General features: G+C 48.1%; 1 protein-coding gene across 1 annotated transcript in view; it reads right to left on the bottom strand.

Annotated features, from left to right (window-relative positions):
* Window positions 1-20,549, bottom strand: part of CUL4B (cullin 4B) — a 938,104-nt gene that overhangs the window by 238,820 nt on the left and 678,735 nt on the right. Inside the window, exon 16 of the mRNA XM_086918515.1 lies at window positions 7,787-7,894. Coding sequence (XP_086774641.1) covers window positions 7,787-7,894 — 108 coding nt within the window. The remainder of the gene's footprint in view (window positions 1-7,786; window positions 7,895-20,549) is intronic.

Raw genomic sequence — 20,549 nt, 5'->3', positions numbered from 1 at the left:
AGGTCCCACTGCAGAGCCTGCATATGCCAGCAGGATGCTGGAGGCCATGAGGCCCAGCAGCCTCAGGATCATTCTGACCGAAACCTGGGACAGAGACTGAAAGATTGGAATCATACCCTGAATATCCCGGACTCGCTGTTCGGGAGGATAAGCCAGAAACTGCACTGTTTCTAGAGCCACCTTGATGAAAAGGAGCTTCTGAGAAGGAATCAGCTGTGACTTCGGCACGTTGATAGTGAACCCCAGTGAATGCAGAGGATCCGCCGTAGTCTGGAGGTGGGAGAAGACATCCTGGGGAGAACTCGCCTTCAACAGCCAGTCGTCGAGATACTACCATCCAGTCTACAGGGTGGAGGGCAGACCCAACCTGAGCCAATGTCAACATTTTGAATTTCTCCTTCCGGAGGAAGCCGTTGATGTCTTTGAGATCCAAAATAGGACACAAGCCTTTGTCCTTCTTGAGTACCAGGAAGTAGTAGGAATAACAACCACAACCTACTTAAGGCTCAGGGACTCACTCGATAGCTCCCTTGGCCAAGAGAGATGTAACCTCCTGTCAGAGAAGGGCCAAATGATCCTACGACATGCGATGGAGTGTGGGTGGCATGGAGGGAAGGGTAATCTCGAAGGGGAGGGAGTAGCTCCTTCGGACTATCTGCAAAACCAACCTGTCCGATGTGATGTGCCAGTGGGGGAAGGTGATGGTGAATCCTGCCGCCCATTGGCAAACTGGTGGCCCTGAAAATTTGCACTAAGAGGCTTGCAGGCCCCAGAACCACGCTGCTGGGTCCTACGTCCCTGGCCGTGCAGCGGCTGGGCAGCTTGTGCAGGCCTGTGGCTCTGGGTGGAACATGGTGGGACAACCCCTTGAAAAGCAGACTGCGCAGGGCGAGAGGTGGTAGCGAGGCTAAAGGATCTGACGGTAGCCCAGAATTCTTAAAGCGCTCGAGCGCGTTGTCTGCTTTGTCGCCAAACAAGCGTAGCCCATTAAAGGGCAATTCCAAAGAGTCAATTGGACATAGCCCGAGAAGCCAGTGGACCTTAGCCAGGAGTAGCGTCTCAGGGATACTGACGTTGAAATCGTCCTGCCTAGTGAGTCGGCGGTGTCCAGTCCACATCATATTGTGAAAACAGGAGTAAAACCCATAGACCAGGTTGAGATCTGTGTAGGTACATGAAAAGAAGCAACAATATCTCAACTGGTATCATGAAGGGAGTCAATTAAACAAGTATGTGCAATACATTACAAGGAAAGAAAAATGGAGACTCATGATACGTTTTTAAAATGTGCACATGGCATCATATAATTAAAGTAAAAATTAAATAAAACGGTTCAGTTGTAGCAGCACTGTAGGCATAGAATGCATAGGCAGCCCAAATTGGACTTGGTGCACAAATGTGCTTGTGAGAAATAAAAGTGGCGACGCAAGTGGCAATGTGAAATCAGCGAAAGACGCAAGGTGACAAAATGTGAAATATGTACAGAGGACTTTGTGGTTCAGCAGGAACGATTTACAATGATTGGATATATAATGACTGAGCGATTTAATTGAACCACAAGAGGTTCAATTATCCTCAGCGTCTCAGCGCCGTAAGTTGCGCTGAGACGACATTTCTTTCCTAGAGATTCAGGATCATCTTCAGGACCGGGTTGCCGAATAGGCAGTGCTGTACAGGGAGGGAAATGAGCATGGTTAGAATGTGAAAGGGAAAGGCAGGAAGGTGCGCGTTGGCGAGATCAGCGCAGGCGGACAAACCTACCTGAGGTCAGGCTAGGTAGAATGAAATGTGTTGAGGGGAGGTACAGAGGTGGCGCAGCGGACAACATCTGCGTGAGGGCAGGCCGGAGGCTGGAAGAACCAGGAATTGGAAAGCTGATTAGGAAGCTGCGGCACGTGAAGAGTGGTGAGTGCATGGCGTGGACATGAGGGGGAGAGTCTACCTGAGAGGGACAGGGTCCGGTGTCCACGGTATAGTGAAATGAATCAATCGAGACGGGATGGCAGCAGATGGGCCCAAGTAATTCAGGAACCTCTGTGGGGGAGAGAGGGAGTGTGAGACTGAGGAGGAAGACTCTTGTGAGGTGCTCAAGGTGATGGCTTACCTTGGGGAAGAAGAACAATTGCCACAGGGTCGGCGCTGCGAACCTCTGGGCTAGAAAGTCGTAAATGAGGATCGACTTGAAGGGCAAAGGATCTGGAGGCATGTGACTCAGGAGCCTCTGTGTGGCCAAAAATTGGTGCGGGAAGGGGAGGATCTAAAGCGGGAGATATAGTTGGGAGTTCAGTAAAGGAACTGAACAAAAAAACGGGCAGTGCTGGAAGGAAGCATTCAATGAGGCTTACCGTTTCGTCTTGAGTGGATCAGCCAGGGACAGGGACGCTTCGATCAGCGTCGAACCGCCACAGTAGTGTGTCGTTGTGGAAGGGAAACAGCAGTGGCTGTTGAAATAGATATTTCTGGCGTTTCCGTGTTGTGGAACGTCAGGTGGTCATGTGACCGGGGTGAAGGGGGCGTGTCTAGGGTGACGCTGCGATGGCAGGGGTGGAGGGATGGGAGGAAAGGAATGAGACCAAGGGGTAGGAAAACAACATGGGATAGGAAAACAAAAACCGGCACATACTGACCCCTAGCAGAGAGTGTGATGCCATGGAGTACAACCATAACACGTATTTGAATTAGATAGGCTCCATTGATTCAGCGAGTGGCTCTCTGCAACACAATTGAAGGGAAGAAGCAAACAATTGAAAAAGCACTGGTACAATTATGCAGGAGAGTGTGAGCACAGGGGAAGGGCGCTGGGCTCAATAAGGTGTGGTGGAGTTAAAAGGAGCAAAGCAGATGCCAGGGGACGGGACAAGTCATTCCATGGGGAGGACAGAGGCTGGGCTCAGAGAAAAGAGAGAAGGAAAGGGAGAAGGAACAAAAACAGTTTACAATGGAAAATGCACAGACGTGGAGAATTACAGCAGAATTGTGCAATCCCATTCATTAATGGTATTCAGGCCAAGGTTGACTAAATTGCAAATGCTGATCCTTTTGTTCAGAAGTGCTTTGATGTTCCCAGCCCTGATGGACAGTGTAGGTTGGTCGCTCACCTGCCAGGTGATATCTGTTTTGCTGTGCTTCTTCTCAATATAGTGAGCTACCAAGGGGGCAGTCAAAACTTTGCAGTTAATCCTGCTTTTGTGTTGGATTATTCTCGGTTTAACCATCTGAATAGTTTGGTTAATGTATAGGAGGTCGCAGGGACAGCGGAAGGCATTAATGACATTCTGTGACCAACAATTGGTAACAGTATTGAGTTTGTAAGATTTGTTATTGGCTTTGAACTCTCTTGTGTTAGATGGGAGATCACATACTACACATGCCTGGCATTTGTAATGTCCAATGACTGGAGGCAAGCGCCAGGTGGCAGTAATGGCGTTCTGTTGTGTGGGTTTGGTAGGTCATGTGATGGCATGAACCAGGTGAGCGGATAGGTTGTCACCTTGTTGGTACGAGAAGAGGGTGGGTTCTCTAAATGCTTCATGTGTGCGCAGTAGAGACCAATTCAACTTAATGATCTTGCTCACTTGGTTACTGCAGAGACTGAATTTGGAGACAAAAGGAATGCGTGTCATAGCTTTCTTGGGTTAGGGTGTTAGGAGATGGTCACAATGGCAGTACCAAGCTCTCTTGCGGGCTCGGGAAATCAAGCATTTGGGGTATTTTTTTCTTTTCAGCCTACATCGTATGGCGTACTTCTCTGCATCTCTACCCTCAGCAAGTGCACGGGAGAGAACGGCACAGGCCTTCTCCAGTCACTGTGGCAGCACCTGCACAACGTGTCCAACACAGAGTGGGTGAAATGGCTCAAGAGACATGCGGTGTTCACAGACCACAGTCCTAAGCTGTCAGAAGAAAAAAATGTCTTCCCAAAATGATCCAGCTTCTTCGATTCCCTATCTGGGGGAGCAGTTTGGAACGCGCCTTTGGATGTTGAGGCTTAGACCACCAAGCTTTCATGGGTAGGGTATTGATAGAGGAAAGTGGAATCGCCCAGGGCCGGGTGGTGGTCATCCTATCCACAGGAGCCCCGGTGCTGGGCTTGGACCAGGTGCCCAGAAGGATGTCTGTGAGGGCCTCATTGAAGTGCAGCAGGGGCTCCGAAGAGGCTGCTGCTGGTACAAGCACCTCAGTCAGAGGTTAGTCCTGACTGCCTCCGTAGGTAGCTCAAGGCCCAATGCCTCAGCCACCCACCAAAGCGTAGCAGGTTCCCTCCCCCATAGACACGGTAGGGGGAGAAAGCATATCAAGGTCTGGGGATGTATTCAGACCACTAGTCTCACCCAGTTCTTCTCTCCAGCAAATGGTCTGCTAGAGGGTCAATAGACCCCTTCCAGTCCTCCTCACACTCCTCTGGTTGCCAATCAGGGCAATAAGGAACACCAGGATAGAACAGAGGTACAAAAGTAGCGGTCAGCGCTTGTACTGGCGTCGGTCCGGCTCTGTGTCAATGTCGAGGGGGAGGCCGGGGTCGAAGACGGATGGGGACACACCCAGCGTCGGAAGGGGCAGATGTGTCGCTAATGGATTTAGCGCCGGAGGAGGTGTCGCAAGGTCGACTGGTGCCGATCCGGACACAGGCCTGGATCCCTGGGGGCCCTGCGGTGCCGGGGCTAAAGCTGCCGGCATTGAAGGCCTATAAATCCCCAGGCGAGAACTCAGGAACCGAAGGCATGCCGGCATAGTCTGGCTGCCCAAAGATGGAGTGGAGGGCTTCGTAAAAGCTATGAAGTTGGGTCAGGGGTCGGCCAGGCTGCCAGAAAGGGAGGGAAGCTCGAGCCGACCTAACAAGATACGTGTGCGCGTTGCATCGGCCGACAGACGGAGAGAAGGCGAAGAGCGACGGTGCTTCTTTGCCTTCTTTTTGTGCTTCGACTTACCCAAAGATGAAAACTTCGAGGAGTGATGTTGGTGACTCCGCGGCAGGTCCCGCGTCCTCCCTCTCGACCGGGAACTCAAGCAGCGCGGAGCCGACTGCCGTTCCTTGAGAACCTTTTGGGACCGCTCTAGCAAAGACTTCGGGTTCATGGCCCGGCAGTCGGAGCACGACTTTGGGTCGTGGTTAAGCTCCAAGCACCAGAGGCACACGAGATGTAGGTCCGTGACCGACAAACTCGGGTGACAGGAGTCACAAGATTTGAAGCCGGTCTGTCGATGTAACCTCTCTTGCACCGGGAGTCAAATGACTCGAAAAAAGTCTAATAAAAGTCGAAAAAACTCTAGTCAAAAAAAGACTAAGAGTACTGCTTTCTCCGGATCTGCACTGGCTGGTGCGGAAAAAGAAAGAACTGACGTCAGTGTGCAGGGTTACAGCTTCTAAATAGATACAGAGACATCATGACGGCGATCACAACGCCAACGACGAACACGGCATCGACCGACACCAGCTACTGACGCGCAGGGGTACTGCTGAAGAAAAAATCTCCGGACCCAGTCTGACGCATGGGGGTAATTCTAAGGTAAGGAATCCAGAACGAATAGTCTATTTTAGATACATCGGTAGCAAAGTCTGAATATTTTGGACTCGCCGCTCGAGAGGATAAGCGAGAAACTGTACTGTGTCCAAAACAGCTCTGATGAAAGAGCGTCTGAGATGGAGTCGGGTGCGACTTCGGCATGCCGACAGTGCACCCAAACGAATGCACAACGCTCACCATAGCCTCAGCAGCCAATCGTCGAGATAGGGGAAAACTGGCCCCCCTAACCTATGCAGATAAGCTGCGACCACCGCCCTCCCCTTGGTGAACACCTGAGGAGTGCTGATAAGGCCAAAAGTGAGCACTGTAAACTGAAAATGCTTGTGGCCTACCGCAAACTGCAGGTAGAGCTAATGGGCAGACATGAGGCTGATGTGAAAGCCGGCATCCTGCAAGTCCAACGCTACCATCCAGTCTCCTGGGTCCAGGGCAGAGAAGACCGGAGGCATTATGAGCTTCTTATTTTTAGGAAGTAGCTGGGGGCTCAATGATCTAGGATAGTACAAAGAACTTGTCCTTTTTGGGACCAGAGAGTAGCAGGAATACCAACCACAGCCTACTTCTGGCACAGAAATTCTCTCAATGGCTCCTTTGGCAAAGAGCCGCAAGTTCCTCGGCGAGCAGGGAAAAATTATCCTCCGCAAGCTGGTTGTAAGATGGAGGGAGGGGTAGTCTCGAACGGGGGAGAGTAGCCCCTTTAGACAACCTGAAGAACCCACTGGTCCGATGTTATGGACTGTGGAGGTGATGGCGGATCCTGCCACCAACTGGGCTAGTTGTACAGGAGTAGGGGTTAACACGAGGAGACTCCCGGTTGCAGCATCTCTGTCAAGATGTTTGTATTGACTGCCACCAAGGGTAACTGAACCGCTCCACCACTGCGTATGTAGCTCCCTCCTCTGTTGGCACGCTAGAGGGAGAAAGCAGGCCGCTATCCAGAGAAGCAGCAAGTCTGCTGGTGTCACCCACGTCTTGATTGTAAGGCTGATATTCTAAAGGGTCAAGCGACCCATCCCTTTCCTCCCCAAGGATAAGTGTTTCAGAATAGGGCTCAGGCTCAGATATAGGACACAGGGTCCCATTGGCACCGGAATCAACGCAGGCTGCCGCAGCTCTGTATCGAATTTGGTGATCACAATGGGGTTGGGGCCGCCGGTGGGCTCCAGCGGCACTGGGAGCATCGGGGGACAGTCAGGGTGGCACGACCAGTGCCAGTCTGGATCCATGGGGACCTGTTGGAACCGGGGCTGTAGCCACTGGTGCAGAAACAAATGGGGACCCCTCTGGCCCCACAGGGCCCGAAAGCACACCAGAGGGGTCGGGCCCCAAAAAAAGGAGATGCATGGCCTCATAGAACCCTTCAATTTGAGCGGGGTTACTGTGGCTTCCGGAAAATTTGGGCTGCGCAGAGTCAGCCCAGAGGAACCAAGCCTTGAATGCCAGAGTTCCTTCGTAGCGTCAGCCGACGGACGAGGAGAAGTCGAAGCATGCCGAGTGCCCCAAAGATTTTGAAGAGGACTTCGGACTCCTGGAACGGTCTTGAGTCCTTCCTCTGGAGCCAGACCATGACTTCCGCAGAGTCGCACGCTGAGCAGCTTCAGGGGCAGCTCCCTCAAATCCGTCAGTGTCATGACCCGGCAGCTGGAGACTTGCAGTCAGGGTCAAGCTCATGACACCACAACTTGGTCCGTCACTGAAATTGCGAGGTGACAGGCACCACAGGGTTTAAAGCCGGTTTTCCTCAATGACTTCCCGGCACACCAGGGGGAAAAAAACTCAAAAACATTTTGCAAAAATAATGTCAAAAACTGACAGAGTGGTAACTCTTCTCTCAGATTAGCCCTGGCTGGCAAGGTAAGAAAAAAACTACGTTCGTGTGCCGCGGAGGCAATTATATAGGTGATGCGGATATCATTTGCGAAGCGGACGACGCAGATGCACGGATCTGGTTGACCCCACCTACCAGTGCGCAGGGGTACTGTTCAAATAAATCTTCCTGGTCCAGTCTGATGCCTGTAGAAATTCAAAGGTAACTAATCTGCAGCTAGAAGTCTATATGGGGTGGTTAAATTCACGTAAGGGTGATGGATTAGATGGGTTGCTGGTAAATTGTACAACTAAAAGCAGTGTTTTTAGCACTTGGGTGTGCATCTCTTACAAAACAAATAATCAGCTTTCACTGAACCTCACTTTTTATATCCGCAATCTCAGGTTAATCTCTTAATAATCATATAGAATAGATTAAGTCATAAAATTCTTACCTCTGCAGGTAGATGGACTTCCATAGGCACATAGGTTGGCCAATAACCCATAGTAAGAATATTTACTGTTAGCTCAATGTTACCTGGAACATTCTGGTTTTGCATATACTGGGGAAAAAAGCAGAGAATATCATAAATGCATTTGTAGCTTATCTGCCAATATTCAGGCACAATAGAGCAGGGCCAGAATACTCTCTCAAATGATAATACGTTCTAAAAATGTGCATAAGATATGGTCATTACTTTTACATTTCAATATTTCAGATGATTACAGACACACATTAATACTCTAACATGTAGGCTGAAAGATATTCATACAGGTGAACAAACACCTATCTTTCACTAACTAAACACTTTCCAGAGCTTTGGCAGGGCAGGTTTAAACCAACTTTGAAACAGAAATTCAAATTGATTCTCATCTGCTCATTATTTTACCAATCGATCAGCCAAAGAAACACAAAAACAATCATTGTAAACTTCCTGTAAGAACTATTTGAACAAATAAGAATTTTCCATTAGAAATTTCAGCCAAAAGCTACAAGCTACAAGACTGACGGAAAAATTACTTACCTTAATAGTTTTGTTTTTTAAGGTAATCTATCTTCACCTTGGAATATCCCATAAACAAGACTGCATCGGGAACATTTATACAATATCGCTACGGCACTAGCAGGTGGCATAGACGCTGTCTTTAAGTCAGACATGTAGTCATGATGAAGTAATAAGAGTCGTATTACAACTGGCTCCATAACAACAATTCTACTGCTTTATCCTGTTCACAGGCAATGTAACAAATAAAGAGCTCATCTTATCATATGTTAAGTGTGGTTGATGAAAAAGTTCACTGCTATCTAGGCTCTTGTCTGTGTAGCATTTCTTCTTTCAAATGAGGCAGAGGTGGCTAGAAAGTCGGTAATGTGATGGATTTACATCAACAAGCACAGACACTTCCACAAACCCACCTCTCAGCTCAACTGGACTCCCAGCCGTGCATATGCAGAACCAGATTTAGAGGTTTGTCTTTGCTCTGGATTGACCCACCCCTACATATCAGAGCCAGCTACTCAGTTGTTGAATTCTGCAAGAAACTGAAGACCAGGCTCTTCACCTAGCCCTAACCCTGGCTTGGCCTACCAAGCTCCTGCTTCAGTGCGGGGATACCCTCCAGGGTGAAACATATATTATATAAAAGAACATATAACATATCAAAAACCATTTCAAACTTATCAAACACAACACCAATTACAACACACAATACAAAACATAAGATAGGATAACATTAGACAGTATGTTGAGGCAACCATCACTACCATGGCTGAAGAGGGGACATGAGTCTCCGTTAAGCCAGGTTGTTCTCTCTTCGACCAGCTCAACTCTACTGAGGCCCTGAAGATCACAAAGTGTTCCATCAAGTTGGAAGGAATATGCTACTTACCAGTATGGATCTGTTCTTGGCATGTAGGGCTGCTGACATTCATATCTATGCATAGATCGCCGCCTAGTGTTGGCTCCGGATGATTGCACATTGTTGTCATGGAAGAGTCTTCGAAGTATCACGAGATAGGTTGCCCCTCCCCCGGACTACAGTGCGCATGGGCATCCTCTCCATCCTCAGATTGTTTTTCGCCATTGTGGCAGGGATGGAGTATGATACAGTAAGTGATGTCCATGCAAAGAATAAATCTGAGTGCTACAGCTGCAACAGGTACCGGGGAGGAGGGAGGGCGATATGAATGTCAGCAGCCCTACATGCCAAGAACAGATGCATACTGGTAAGTAGCATATTCCGTTCGAGGCATGTGGGCTGCTGAATTCATATCTGTGCATAGAATGTATAGCAGTGTCCCACTTTAGCGGTGGTTGCCTGTGCCAGCTGCAGCAGCCTGAAAGAGAGACCCGAGTACAGCCTGTCCTACAGCTGATTGCTGTTTGGAGTGTACATCTACGCAGTAGTGTTTGGTAAATGTATGTATGGTAGTCCATGTGGCTGCTCTACATAGGTCTTCTAGAGGAATGTTTCCCAGGAAAGCCAGGGATGCCCCTAACTTGCGTGTGGAATGCGCTCTTGGGGGAACTGTTAATGTGCGTTTAGCTTTCTGATAACAAATTTGAATGCACTTAACAATCCATCTGGCTATACCGGATTTGGAAATGGGGTTGCCTTTGTGCTGTGGTGAAAAGGCAACAAACAGTTGCTTAGTTTTCCTGAAATGTTTTGTTCTGTCTATATAGTACAGGAGAGCTCTTTTAACGTCCAGGGTATGTAGAGCTCTTGCTGCCACTGAATCTGGATTAGGGAAGAAGACTGGCAGTTCGATAGTTTGATTGATGTGAAATTGGGATACCACCTTTGGCATAAATGTTGGGTTTGTACGCAGTACTACTCTATTTGCTTGAATTTGTATGAATGGCTCTAGAATAGTTAGGGCTTGTAGCTCACTAACCCTTCTAAGTTATGTAATTGCCACTAGGAAAGCCACTTTCCACATTAGGAACTGTATCTCACACGAGTGTAGAGGTTCAAAAGGTGGTCCCATTAGTCTGGTTAGAACCACGTTCAAGTTCCAGACAGGTGAAGGTGGGTGTCTTGGAGGAGTCACACGTTTGAGTCGCTCCATAAAAGGTTTAACAGCAGGCACTCTTAAGAGTGAGAGGTGTTGCCTGTTCTGAAGATAAGCTGCCACCGCAGCTAAGTGTATACGTATGGATTTATAGGCTAGATTGCATCTATGTAAATGTAACAGGTAACATATGATGTTTTGAGTAGATGCATCTAGTGGATTTATGTCATTATTGGTACAGTAGATGACAAATCGTTTCCACTTCGCCGCATAGCAAGCTCTGGTGGTAGGTCTTCTTGCCTCTTTGATAATGTTCATACAGTCAGGAGGCAAGTTCAGGTAACCAAACACTATGACTTCAGGAGCCAGATCGCAAGGTTCAACTGTTGCGGATCTGGGTGCTGAATGTCTCCATGGCTCTGCGTTAAAAGACTGGGTGTTAATCGCAGCCTTTGATGAGGCACCACGGAAAGTTCTAGGAACGTGGTGTACCACGGTTGCCTCAGCCACGTTGGAGCAACTGGGATGAGTGTCATGGAGTGTTGCCGCAGTTCGCGTGCCACTAATGGTATGAGCGGGGCTGGGGGAAAAGCGTACGCAAACCTGCCTGACCAGTTCATCCATATTGCATTGCCCTGAGACTGCGGATGTGGAAACCTGGCGGCGAAGCTTTGGCATTTTGCGTTTTCCCTTGTGGTGAACAGGTCTATCTCTGGGTGGGGTGACCCCACCGCTGGAAGTACGATTGCAGCACTGAGGGATGTATCTCCCACTCTTGCATCTGGTGGCTGTGTCTGATGAGCAGATCCGCCATCTGGTTGTCTTTGCCAGGGAGGTGTTCAGCCATGAGGAATATGTTCCTTTGAATGGCCCACTTCCACATGCTTGGCGCTAGGTGTGACAACCGTGGAGAGTGTGTCCCTCCCTGCTTCTGTTTGTAGTACATGGCAGTCATGTTGTCGTCCGGATCAACACGACTTTGTTGCACAGATGTACTTTGAAGGCCTTCATTGCCATGAAGATCGCCATCAGTTCCAACAGGTTGATATGCATCTTCCTTTGCTGTATATTCCATAGTCCCTGCACTGTGTAATTGAGGACATGCGCTCCCCAGCCCAGGAGAGATGCGTCCGTTGTTAGCACTATTTGTGGTACAGGCTCTTGGAACAGTCGTCCCCTGCAAAGGTTTTGTGGGTTCCACCAATGCCGAGAGTGGTATGCACGACCGGTCACCAACACTAGGTCTTTCAACTGTCCTTGAGCCTGGTTCCACTGCCGTGCTAAGCATTCTTGAAGCGGACGCATGTGTAGCCTCGCATGAGGGACTATGAAGATGCAGGAGGCCATCATGCCTATCAACTGCATAAACACCCGTGCTGGAAGCGAGTGTTGGGGTCTGAATTTCTTAATCAGCGACTGAATACCGCTGATTCTTGCTGAGTTTGGCTGTGGTTTTGCCACCAGAGTGTCTATCGTCGCTCCTAGGTACTGTTGTACGTGAGCGGGTTGGAGATGAGACTTTGCGTAGTTTAATGAGAATCCGAGGCTGTGCAGGAGGTGAATAGTGCGTGACATGTGGCTGGCACATTGCTGGACCGACTTTGCTTGGATGAGCCAGTCGTCCAGATAGGGGTAGATGTGGACATGGTGTCTCCTCAGGTGTGCCGCCACTGAAGCTAAGCACTTGGTAAACACTCTGGGGGTTGTTGTCACCCCGAAAGGTAGGACCTTGAATTGATAGTGCTGGTTGTGAATTGTGAACCTGAGATACTTCCTGTGTGCAGGATGTATTGGTATGTGGAAGTACGCGTCTTTTAGGTCTAGCGTTGCGAGGAAATCTCCCTGACTGAGCAATGGTAGAACCTGCTGTAAAGTGAGCATGTGAAAATGTTCTGACAAGATGCATTGGTTTAGGGGCCTGAGGTCTAGTATTACACTAGTCTTAGTGATAACATCCTCAGCTTCAGACACTCTCTGAAGACCTGGCTCTTCTCCCAGGCGCATCACTAAGCTGCCTTACCTCCACCTACCGATGGGCACGCCTGTTCCTTCCTACAGCGCCATGAGGCCTCCGGGCGTACGAGCGCTTAACAAATGTCAAATAACATTAACATTAACATTGGCCTGAGAGACCCGTCCTTTTTAAGGAATAAGAAGTACAGCGAGTATACCCCTGTACCTTGTTCCTGTATAGGGACGAGTTCTATAGCCTCTTTTTGCAGCATGCTGATAACTTCTTGCTGCAATAAGTCTATGTGCTCTGCTGACATAGGACGGTGTCTTGGGGGTATGTGGGTGGAGTGGAGGTTAGCTCTAGACAATAGCCGTACTGTGTAGGAAGGTGGATATCTGACTATGGTTGCACCCAACTTTTTTGCCTGGTGTTTAGCTGGTTTTTCGACTTAGTTGACCTGGGGCCCTGCTATTCAGGGCCCCAGGCCACTGCTCTCTCTGTAAAATGGAATCCATGTACCTTAGATGCATTTACCAATTGGTATTGGGTCACTCTTGTAAGTCCTTGTACAGTGTACCATAGGTACCCAGGGCATAAGTGAACCCAAGGCCTACCAGGGGCTGCAGCATGGCTGGCTGGCCCCCCAAATCTGACACAACTGGCTGATCAATCAGCTGGGGCAATGTGGTGTAATCACCCTTTGCTTTAGATGTAGTATACCTATATCTAAACCTAAAATGGACACATATACTCCTATAAGTCACTCCTATGGCAGGCCTTAACAATCCTGGAGGCAGAGTGCTTGGAATTATGTGAGATAGTGCTCTGGCATGAGCGGAGCCTGTCTGCAGTTTTGGGAACCAAGTGCTTTAGCTGTTTCCATGATAACGCTATACCATATACTCTTAAGTGCATTATAATCCTCGCGGTTATTGCTAACTTTGGCATAGCATTATCAAAACATGTCGAGTAAGGTGTCATACGAATTGGAATACTACCCCCTCGCCAGTTCTGGCGACGGGGGTAGTATTCTACCCTTCTAGAGGGACACGACATGTATGTAACTGTGAACCCTGGTTAAAGTTAACTCGAGCCTCAGCATCACAAAATGGATGCTGCCACCACAGACACAAGTCTGACCTCCTGCTGCTGGGAGTCCTTCCAGCGAGGGAGGCTTGGACAAAGGGTTTCCTGCCTTGGGAGGTGCTAGCACCACCCCAGACAGGATTTTGTGTATTAGTTTGGACAGGCCTGAAAAGAATGCGACATGCCTGGGGCACACAAGGTGCCCTGTGCATACACCGGTTCAAACCAGTTGCTGGGGCACTCCAGCCCCAGCTCTGGCTCGAAACCGGACAAACGATAGGGGGTGTAACCACCCCCTTTCCGTGTCCCACTCATAGGAGGGACCTAGTCATAGTACAGCCCCCTTTAGGAGAATAAAGGTAGGAGCTGGTCCCATTCCAAATTTGATTAATCCTGATTTGAAACTCTACAAGAAGAAACTCTGGACTTCGACGTTCTGCTCCCCAGAAGACTGAAGAAATCTCCCTTGTGGGCAAGGAGTGTCCACCCTGCACAAGCAGGCACCATCAAGCGTTCCAGCGGTTCACTTTGTCGTCTTCCCGAGTGGATCCAGAGTTCAGAGCCAGACGAGACCCGGACTTCCAGACCTCTCCGACCTCTACCTACATCTGCAGCACAGCTGAGATCCGTGGGTGCGACGAGACACGTGGGACCGGCCATCTTGGAGAAACTGCACTTCGCTTCCAGCACGACTTCAGAGGCATCCTTGACAAAGTGCTTTGGGGATTGAGAAGCCCCAGCCCCGAGCAGCTCCTGCACAGAAGATCAGCCCTCCAGCATCCACGAGATTTGCGTGGGGCCCTTTTGCTTGATTGCATCTCGACGCGTTGTCTGGCCACTTGCGGGCTGGCTAGTGGCCTCCTAGACGACGATCCTTGAAATCCACACCGCTGGTCTGGTTGCTCCAGACTGGCCCCTGCTTCCCTGCAAAGTAGAAGCACCCCGGACCCTCCTGGTCCGCACCAGACGCCTTTTCCACTCACCGCGTGGGTTGCCTTTTCCAAGGCCTGTTGACGCCGAATCCAACACCGCCGACAGCAAGAGCCTGCGTGGGACAGCTCATGCTTCCATCATGGTCGTCGAAGACACCACCTGGTCCACGTGGCTGCAGAGTCCAGCGTCCACTCTTCACCTGATCGCGACAATAGCATTTGGTTCCTTCCTGGTTCCACTCCAGTCACTGGCTAGTGACTGTGAACATTGTCCCTTCTGCTTTCAGGTCTTCATCTTCCTTGATCCACCCTTGGATCACTCCGGACATATTCCATCTGGCCGCCTGCAGCATCTTTTCTTCCAGGCTCCATAGACTTCAACGCGGAAACCAGACACACTTTGACACCTATGCAACCGCAGCCCGTGGGTAAGGTAACAAGATCATTTTGGTGCTCAAGAGTAGATTGACTCTCTTAGTGTCCAGATTTCCAGTCGTTTTAGTCCGAGCTAGTCGGAACTGTCTGATTCTTACCTTTTCGTAATTTGTACTGTCCATTGACTCTGTTACGCATCTCGCGTGTGAGATCACACTCTGCACACACGTCCCGTGGGCCTCCTATTACTCACCTCAGGTCAGGATAGTGTAGTCCCAGCGATCCTACAGCCTCTGGACAGCTCCATTCCTTCTATCGATTTCCTTTTACCATTTACTTAGTATATGGTTTGTCGTGCCGCTAGGGCACCATTGTAATTTGTGCAACTTACTGTATTTTTCCTAAGATTGTCATGTGCTTAGCCTGTTCTCTTTTGCAGTTCGCTTTCCACTTTCTTTATATATGGGTTGGTCTCCCCCTGAAGACCAGTGTATATTTGTGCTACTTACCTTATTATTGCAAAGTATTCTTGAGTATTGCCTTTATATCTCTGGGTAGAAGATATACCAATGTGTTAGTGATAGTGTGTGTAATAAGACCAATTTTTATAAACACTGTAGTTTCTCTTCATCTAACCTACACTACAGAATAAAGTTGGTAAAACAAGCTCCTTAACACTCCTTCACGATAAGCTTTAAGGCTTCTCTCCACAGCTACCACTTTGAGAGCTTTCAAAGTGTATCAAAGACCACTAAAATCACCATAAGAGTTGTCTGAATTAGTGCAAGGTGCATAGCTTAAATAAGCGTACACCATATACTAAGCCAGCCTCCTACAGTCTCTAAGTGCTGCGCATGTATTATGTCACCCTCAGAATACTGTGCTATCCTTACGAAAAGTGACTAAACCCAAGAGAAATACTCTGTTTCTTGCATAGGAGAAACATCATGTGTTCTAAAATAATCCTCACCCACCAAAAGGTCCCTTGGTGGCATGATTCATCATCGGGTTCTTCCCTGCCCGCTGCGCGACGGGTGTGCTATGACCTAAGGAGTTGTGGGAGCACTTACAAGTGAAGTGAAATTATGTGTTTGATGTGAGAGTGGAAGGGTCAAGAGATAAGTGAGATAAAAAATACCTTGCTGCGTGGACAACTAAACTTTAATACTACCTATAGATGGTATTAATAAAAGTGGGGAAAAATACCAGGAAAAAGTGCTGTAATGGGCAGTTTCCTCGCGGTCTAAATGTTTCAAAGCCTACCCCTAACCTTCTCTTCAGGATCAAGGATATTGATCCCTTGTGCCACTCTAAATGTTCCCTAGTGTGGTAAGCCTGATCAATCTCAAAGGCTAATAAGCATCTAGGTCAACATACATTCATCAAAATACCTACTCTGTATTCTCCTTAAAAACGATCTGGAAGGATAGAGGAACATAGTTATTGACCACAGTATATATATTTTAATATACTAGAGACATCACTTCACCACACTTGTGAAAGGTCAAGTAGTGATATATTTTTCATTCCATGCACAATACTTCATTGTCATTCTCACGTGTCTCTTGTGCTGCCCTTTATATTGTTCTGTTCAAGACGTACAAGACAATACAATACATATAACAAGAAACACACACTCTAAGTGAGTTTTCATATGCCAGAGATCGGTGCTGTTTTTCAATCCCCAAGTGCTGTGTACCAATAGTTATCTATGTAGGAGAGAAAACAGGATGTGACAACTTCCCAACATATAAAAGATTAATAGGTAACATACACGAAGGTTGCCTAAGTTAGGGCCCCACGAGCTTCAACATGAGAGGGGAGGAGCACTTACTTGTAGTCTAACACTGTGGGTAAAGGAAGGATTCAGTCAAGTTAAACAATATATATATGGAAACTGGTAATGTGTCTGGATATGCTGCCTGGGGTATCGACTATGCTGCACTCACTTTGTCAAAGCTGCTCTCTCACCCAAAACACTGCCTGCCCGGGGCTCCGATGAACGGAGAGTGTTTTCCGAACGCTGGTTTTTGCATCCTGGTAATTCTGAAATCAGCATGTGTGTGGATTCAAACGCTAGACTGATAACCCCAATGATGAACGCCTACACCTTAGGGATGACTAACTTCCTGGTCTGGGAGTATGGCTAGAATGCTAAAATTCACAAAATAGAGGCCTCGTAATGGCAACATTTCCTGGTTGGTTTATTACAAATAGGAGTTCGCTGATGCATTTATACAGGTCGGGGATGACCACCTAAGTGGGAATTTAAAAAATAAAATATAAAGCAAAATTGTAGCACTTGAGCATTCCTACATTATGAAACGAGTGCCATGTAGAGTCATTTAGCGTTGCGGAAAGGACATAACTAGTTGTGTACTGACTAATATTGACAGACTTTCAATATTGAAAAAGCCAGAGAAACTGGGCTGAGCAGCTAGAACTCGGATTTCACAAAATGGCCGCCTTGTTATTGTAGAGCTTCCTGGTTGGTTTTTGATTAAAGTATGTGTTCGTGGATGCACTTGGATAAATCTGCTCATGACCAAACAGGTGCAAAGTATGAATAGAGAAATAGAAGGACAGTTTCTAAGAACACCATTGACCGTGAAAGCATGAGGCCAGGATTCTAATCAGTGAATGGATTACGTATGGAGCCTTTTCATATTCGTAAAAATAGAATGCATTATAGTAATGCTTTTGACTCAATTACTAAATGGAAAGAAGTGCACATAAACTACTTGATTTGCCCCCATGGAATATCATCATTGAGGCCTCTAGTGTGTGTGTGTGCCAAGGCGGAAAACCCAACGTTGTCCCTTTCCGGACAAAGTGGCTTCTGAGTCCAGTTGTTCGATGACTGCCCAATTCAGGTCTAGTGTTGTGTGGTTGGTTTCTAGGTAGTGTGTTGACATTCTTTTTTATGGTTTTTTTGCATTTCACATTTCTCATGTGGTCGCAGATGCGGACTTTCACAGGGCACGTGGTCATTCTACTGTAATGTAGACCGTACGGGCAGGTGATCATGTAGATCACATTTATGCTATTGCATGTGGTGAATCTACGTTGTTCCCATTTGGTGTCATTGTTAAAGGTAATGCTCTTACTCATTCTGGTTAGAGGGCATACGCTACATTGACCACAGGGGTGGTGACCTTTTATTTGCGGAATTAGAGTGTTGGACACTGCACTATCTGTCAATTTCCACGGTCTTCTATGTACAACTAAATCACGTACACTTTTCCCTTTTCTGTGCGAGTACATCGGCTTGGGGAAGTTCAGATGCCCACAGTGGAGTGTGCGACAGTGCTTGTTTCTTATTTTGGTTACTTGATTGGGACAAGTAATGAACGTTGTGATGCAGAGCGGTCTGTCTTCCATGACTTTCTGCGGTGTGGGTTCAAGCAGGGCGTCATTGTTGTTCTTCTCGCGTTTTAGGCCGCTCTTCACCACTTTGGTTGGATAGTTCCTTGTTAGTTACCAATCTCTTCCGCAGTTCTTCAGCTTGGGTTTTGAAATCCTTAATGTCAGAACAGTTCCTCCTCAGTTGTAAGAACTAACCGTAAGGGAGTTTATCCCGCAAGTGTTGGGGTTAAAAGCTGCCAGAGAGTACAAGGCAGTTTTTAGCATCTGCTTTGAAATGTTTGGCAGTTATTAAGCCCCCATCCTTAGGGAAGATGTTGAGGTCCAGAAATACAAGTTCCTTGTTCGAGATGGTGTGGTGAACTTAAGGAACTGATTCAGACGATTTAACCAAATCATGAATCTGTTGACCGTTTCTTCATCGCCATTCCAGATGACGAGAACGTCATCAATGTAAAGTTTCAATACCCTGATGTGTTGTTGGAAAGGGTTATTAGGGTTGAGAATTGTATGTGACTCAAGGTGCTGGACATATAGACTAGGGGCGAATGTACTGCCCATGCTGGTCCAGTGATTCTGGAGGTAGAGTGTTTCTATATCGAAAAAAGTTTTCGGTAACAGCCATTTTACAGCAGTCCATTACTATGTTGCATGGGGTCTGGTACTCCCAATCAATCTCAAAGAGAACATCTTTTATGATGCGCAAAGTCTCATCATGCGGTCGGCTAGTGTAGAGGTTCTCTACATCCAGGTACAGTAGCAATTCCTTTGTAGGGTCAAAGTTCATGTCATGTAAGAGCCTCAGGGCGCAGACTACAGGGGTTAAGATCAGCCCGGGGGCCACAAGGCAGCACCAAAGCTACATCACCAGCGGCACAGGGGCGGCCAGATGCAGGGTGCAAATTCAGCATCAGGCATGCAATGCGTTTCAATAGGGAATCTTGGTCAAACAAAGAGGCTGCAGGCTCAAGGCTTGGTGAAGGTGACTTTCAGCTGGGCAGGTAAGTGGGAGAGTTGAGGGACACCTGGGCACTATCGGCTGGGCTGCTCAAAGTGGGGAGGAAGGGGGGTGGGGGTTGCAGGGGTGCCTTTTGGTGTCAGGTTTTCGTTACCAGAGCAGGTCGCGGGGGAGAGGACAGGGGGGACCTTCGTGTTGAGGCTGCAGGCGACTTCATGGAGTCTAGAAGAGGTCAGCCACTGATGGAGACTTGGTTAGGATGGCTGAGGAGACTTCACAGGAGAAGTGAGCCATTCTGGTCTTGGGCGTGGGCGTCAAGTGCAGAGTGGGCAGGGGTCGCGATCTGCCTGGATCTGGTATCCTTGGTATAGTTTGTACCTTTAGTGTCCTTGAGATAGGTATTGGTTTGTTGTACCAGTGGGCGCAGGAACGCATCAGCAAACTTAGATAATGGTTCTAAGATAGACCCAATGCATGATACAATGGGCCATACTTGAGGATGGGATAGGTTCTTGTGTATTTTGGGTATTGTGTAAAAATAAGGAATAGTTGGTAACTTAGCAATGAGAAATTCCCCTTCTTTAGTAGATACCCAATTGTGGGAGATGGCTTCCTGCACCATGCTCGCGATTTGGATCCGAATCGACTCTGCTGGGTCCTCTGTCAGGATCTCGTAGTTTCTTTGGTCCTATAAGAGGTGTTCACATACCTGGTCACTTTTTTTGGGAATTAAGAGTGGACTCTCGTTTTTTCATAACTTGTAGAGGAGGCTGATTCCACGACTTATTGTACCTCTTCACTCTCTTCTTTGTTTTTTTGGCACCCTCAGAATACCCCTCACCGAACACATACACCACCCTGCCATTGCAGACTGTGTGTTTTGGTGCAGACAAAACTTCAGAGCTGACATTTCACACATCTCTGTGTGCCATGCCAACCAACCATTGCCTGTGGCATAGGTAAGTCAGGGTGCACTATTCCACAGGCGAAGGCACAGCGGCATGAGTAAAGTGCCCCTACAGTATCTGTGCTATTCACAGACATTGTAAGTGCAGTGTAGCCATATTGAGTACATGGCCTGGGAGTTCATCATTATGAACTTCACAGCTACATGATGGCTTCACTGAATGCTAAGGAGTTTGGTATCAAACTCCTCAGCATAATAAACCCACACGGATGCCAGGGTCAGATTTATTACAAAATGCACTCATGGCATCTTAGAGATGCACCCTGAAAAACGACCAACTTCCTCATGTTCAGCTGACTGATCTGCACCAGCCTGCTCTACACAGACCTGTTTCAGACCCCAGAGGTGCTCTTGTTGTTCAGGGACAAAGCCTGCTTGGGGTGGAGGTGCTTCACACCTACTCCCAAGCAGGAAAAGCAATCAGGGCAGTGAGCCTCAAAGGTTTCCTGCCCTCTGATATGCTAGTCAGGGCCTCTCCAGCTAGTGGAGATGCTAGCTCCTTTGACCAGGCCCCACTTTTGGCAGCAAGGTTGGCGGGAAAACTAGTAGTCAGGAGAGGTGTCCCCC

This window comes from Lissotriton vulgaris, chromosome 4_1, assembly GCF_964263255.1.
Source record: "Lissotriton vulgaris chromosome 4_1, aLisVul1.2, whole genome shotgun sequence".
NCBI lineage: Eukaryota > Metazoa > Chordata > Amphibia > Caudata > Salamandridae > Lissotriton > Lissotriton vulgaris.
This window is presented reverse-complemented; position numbering and strand designations above follow the sequence as displayed.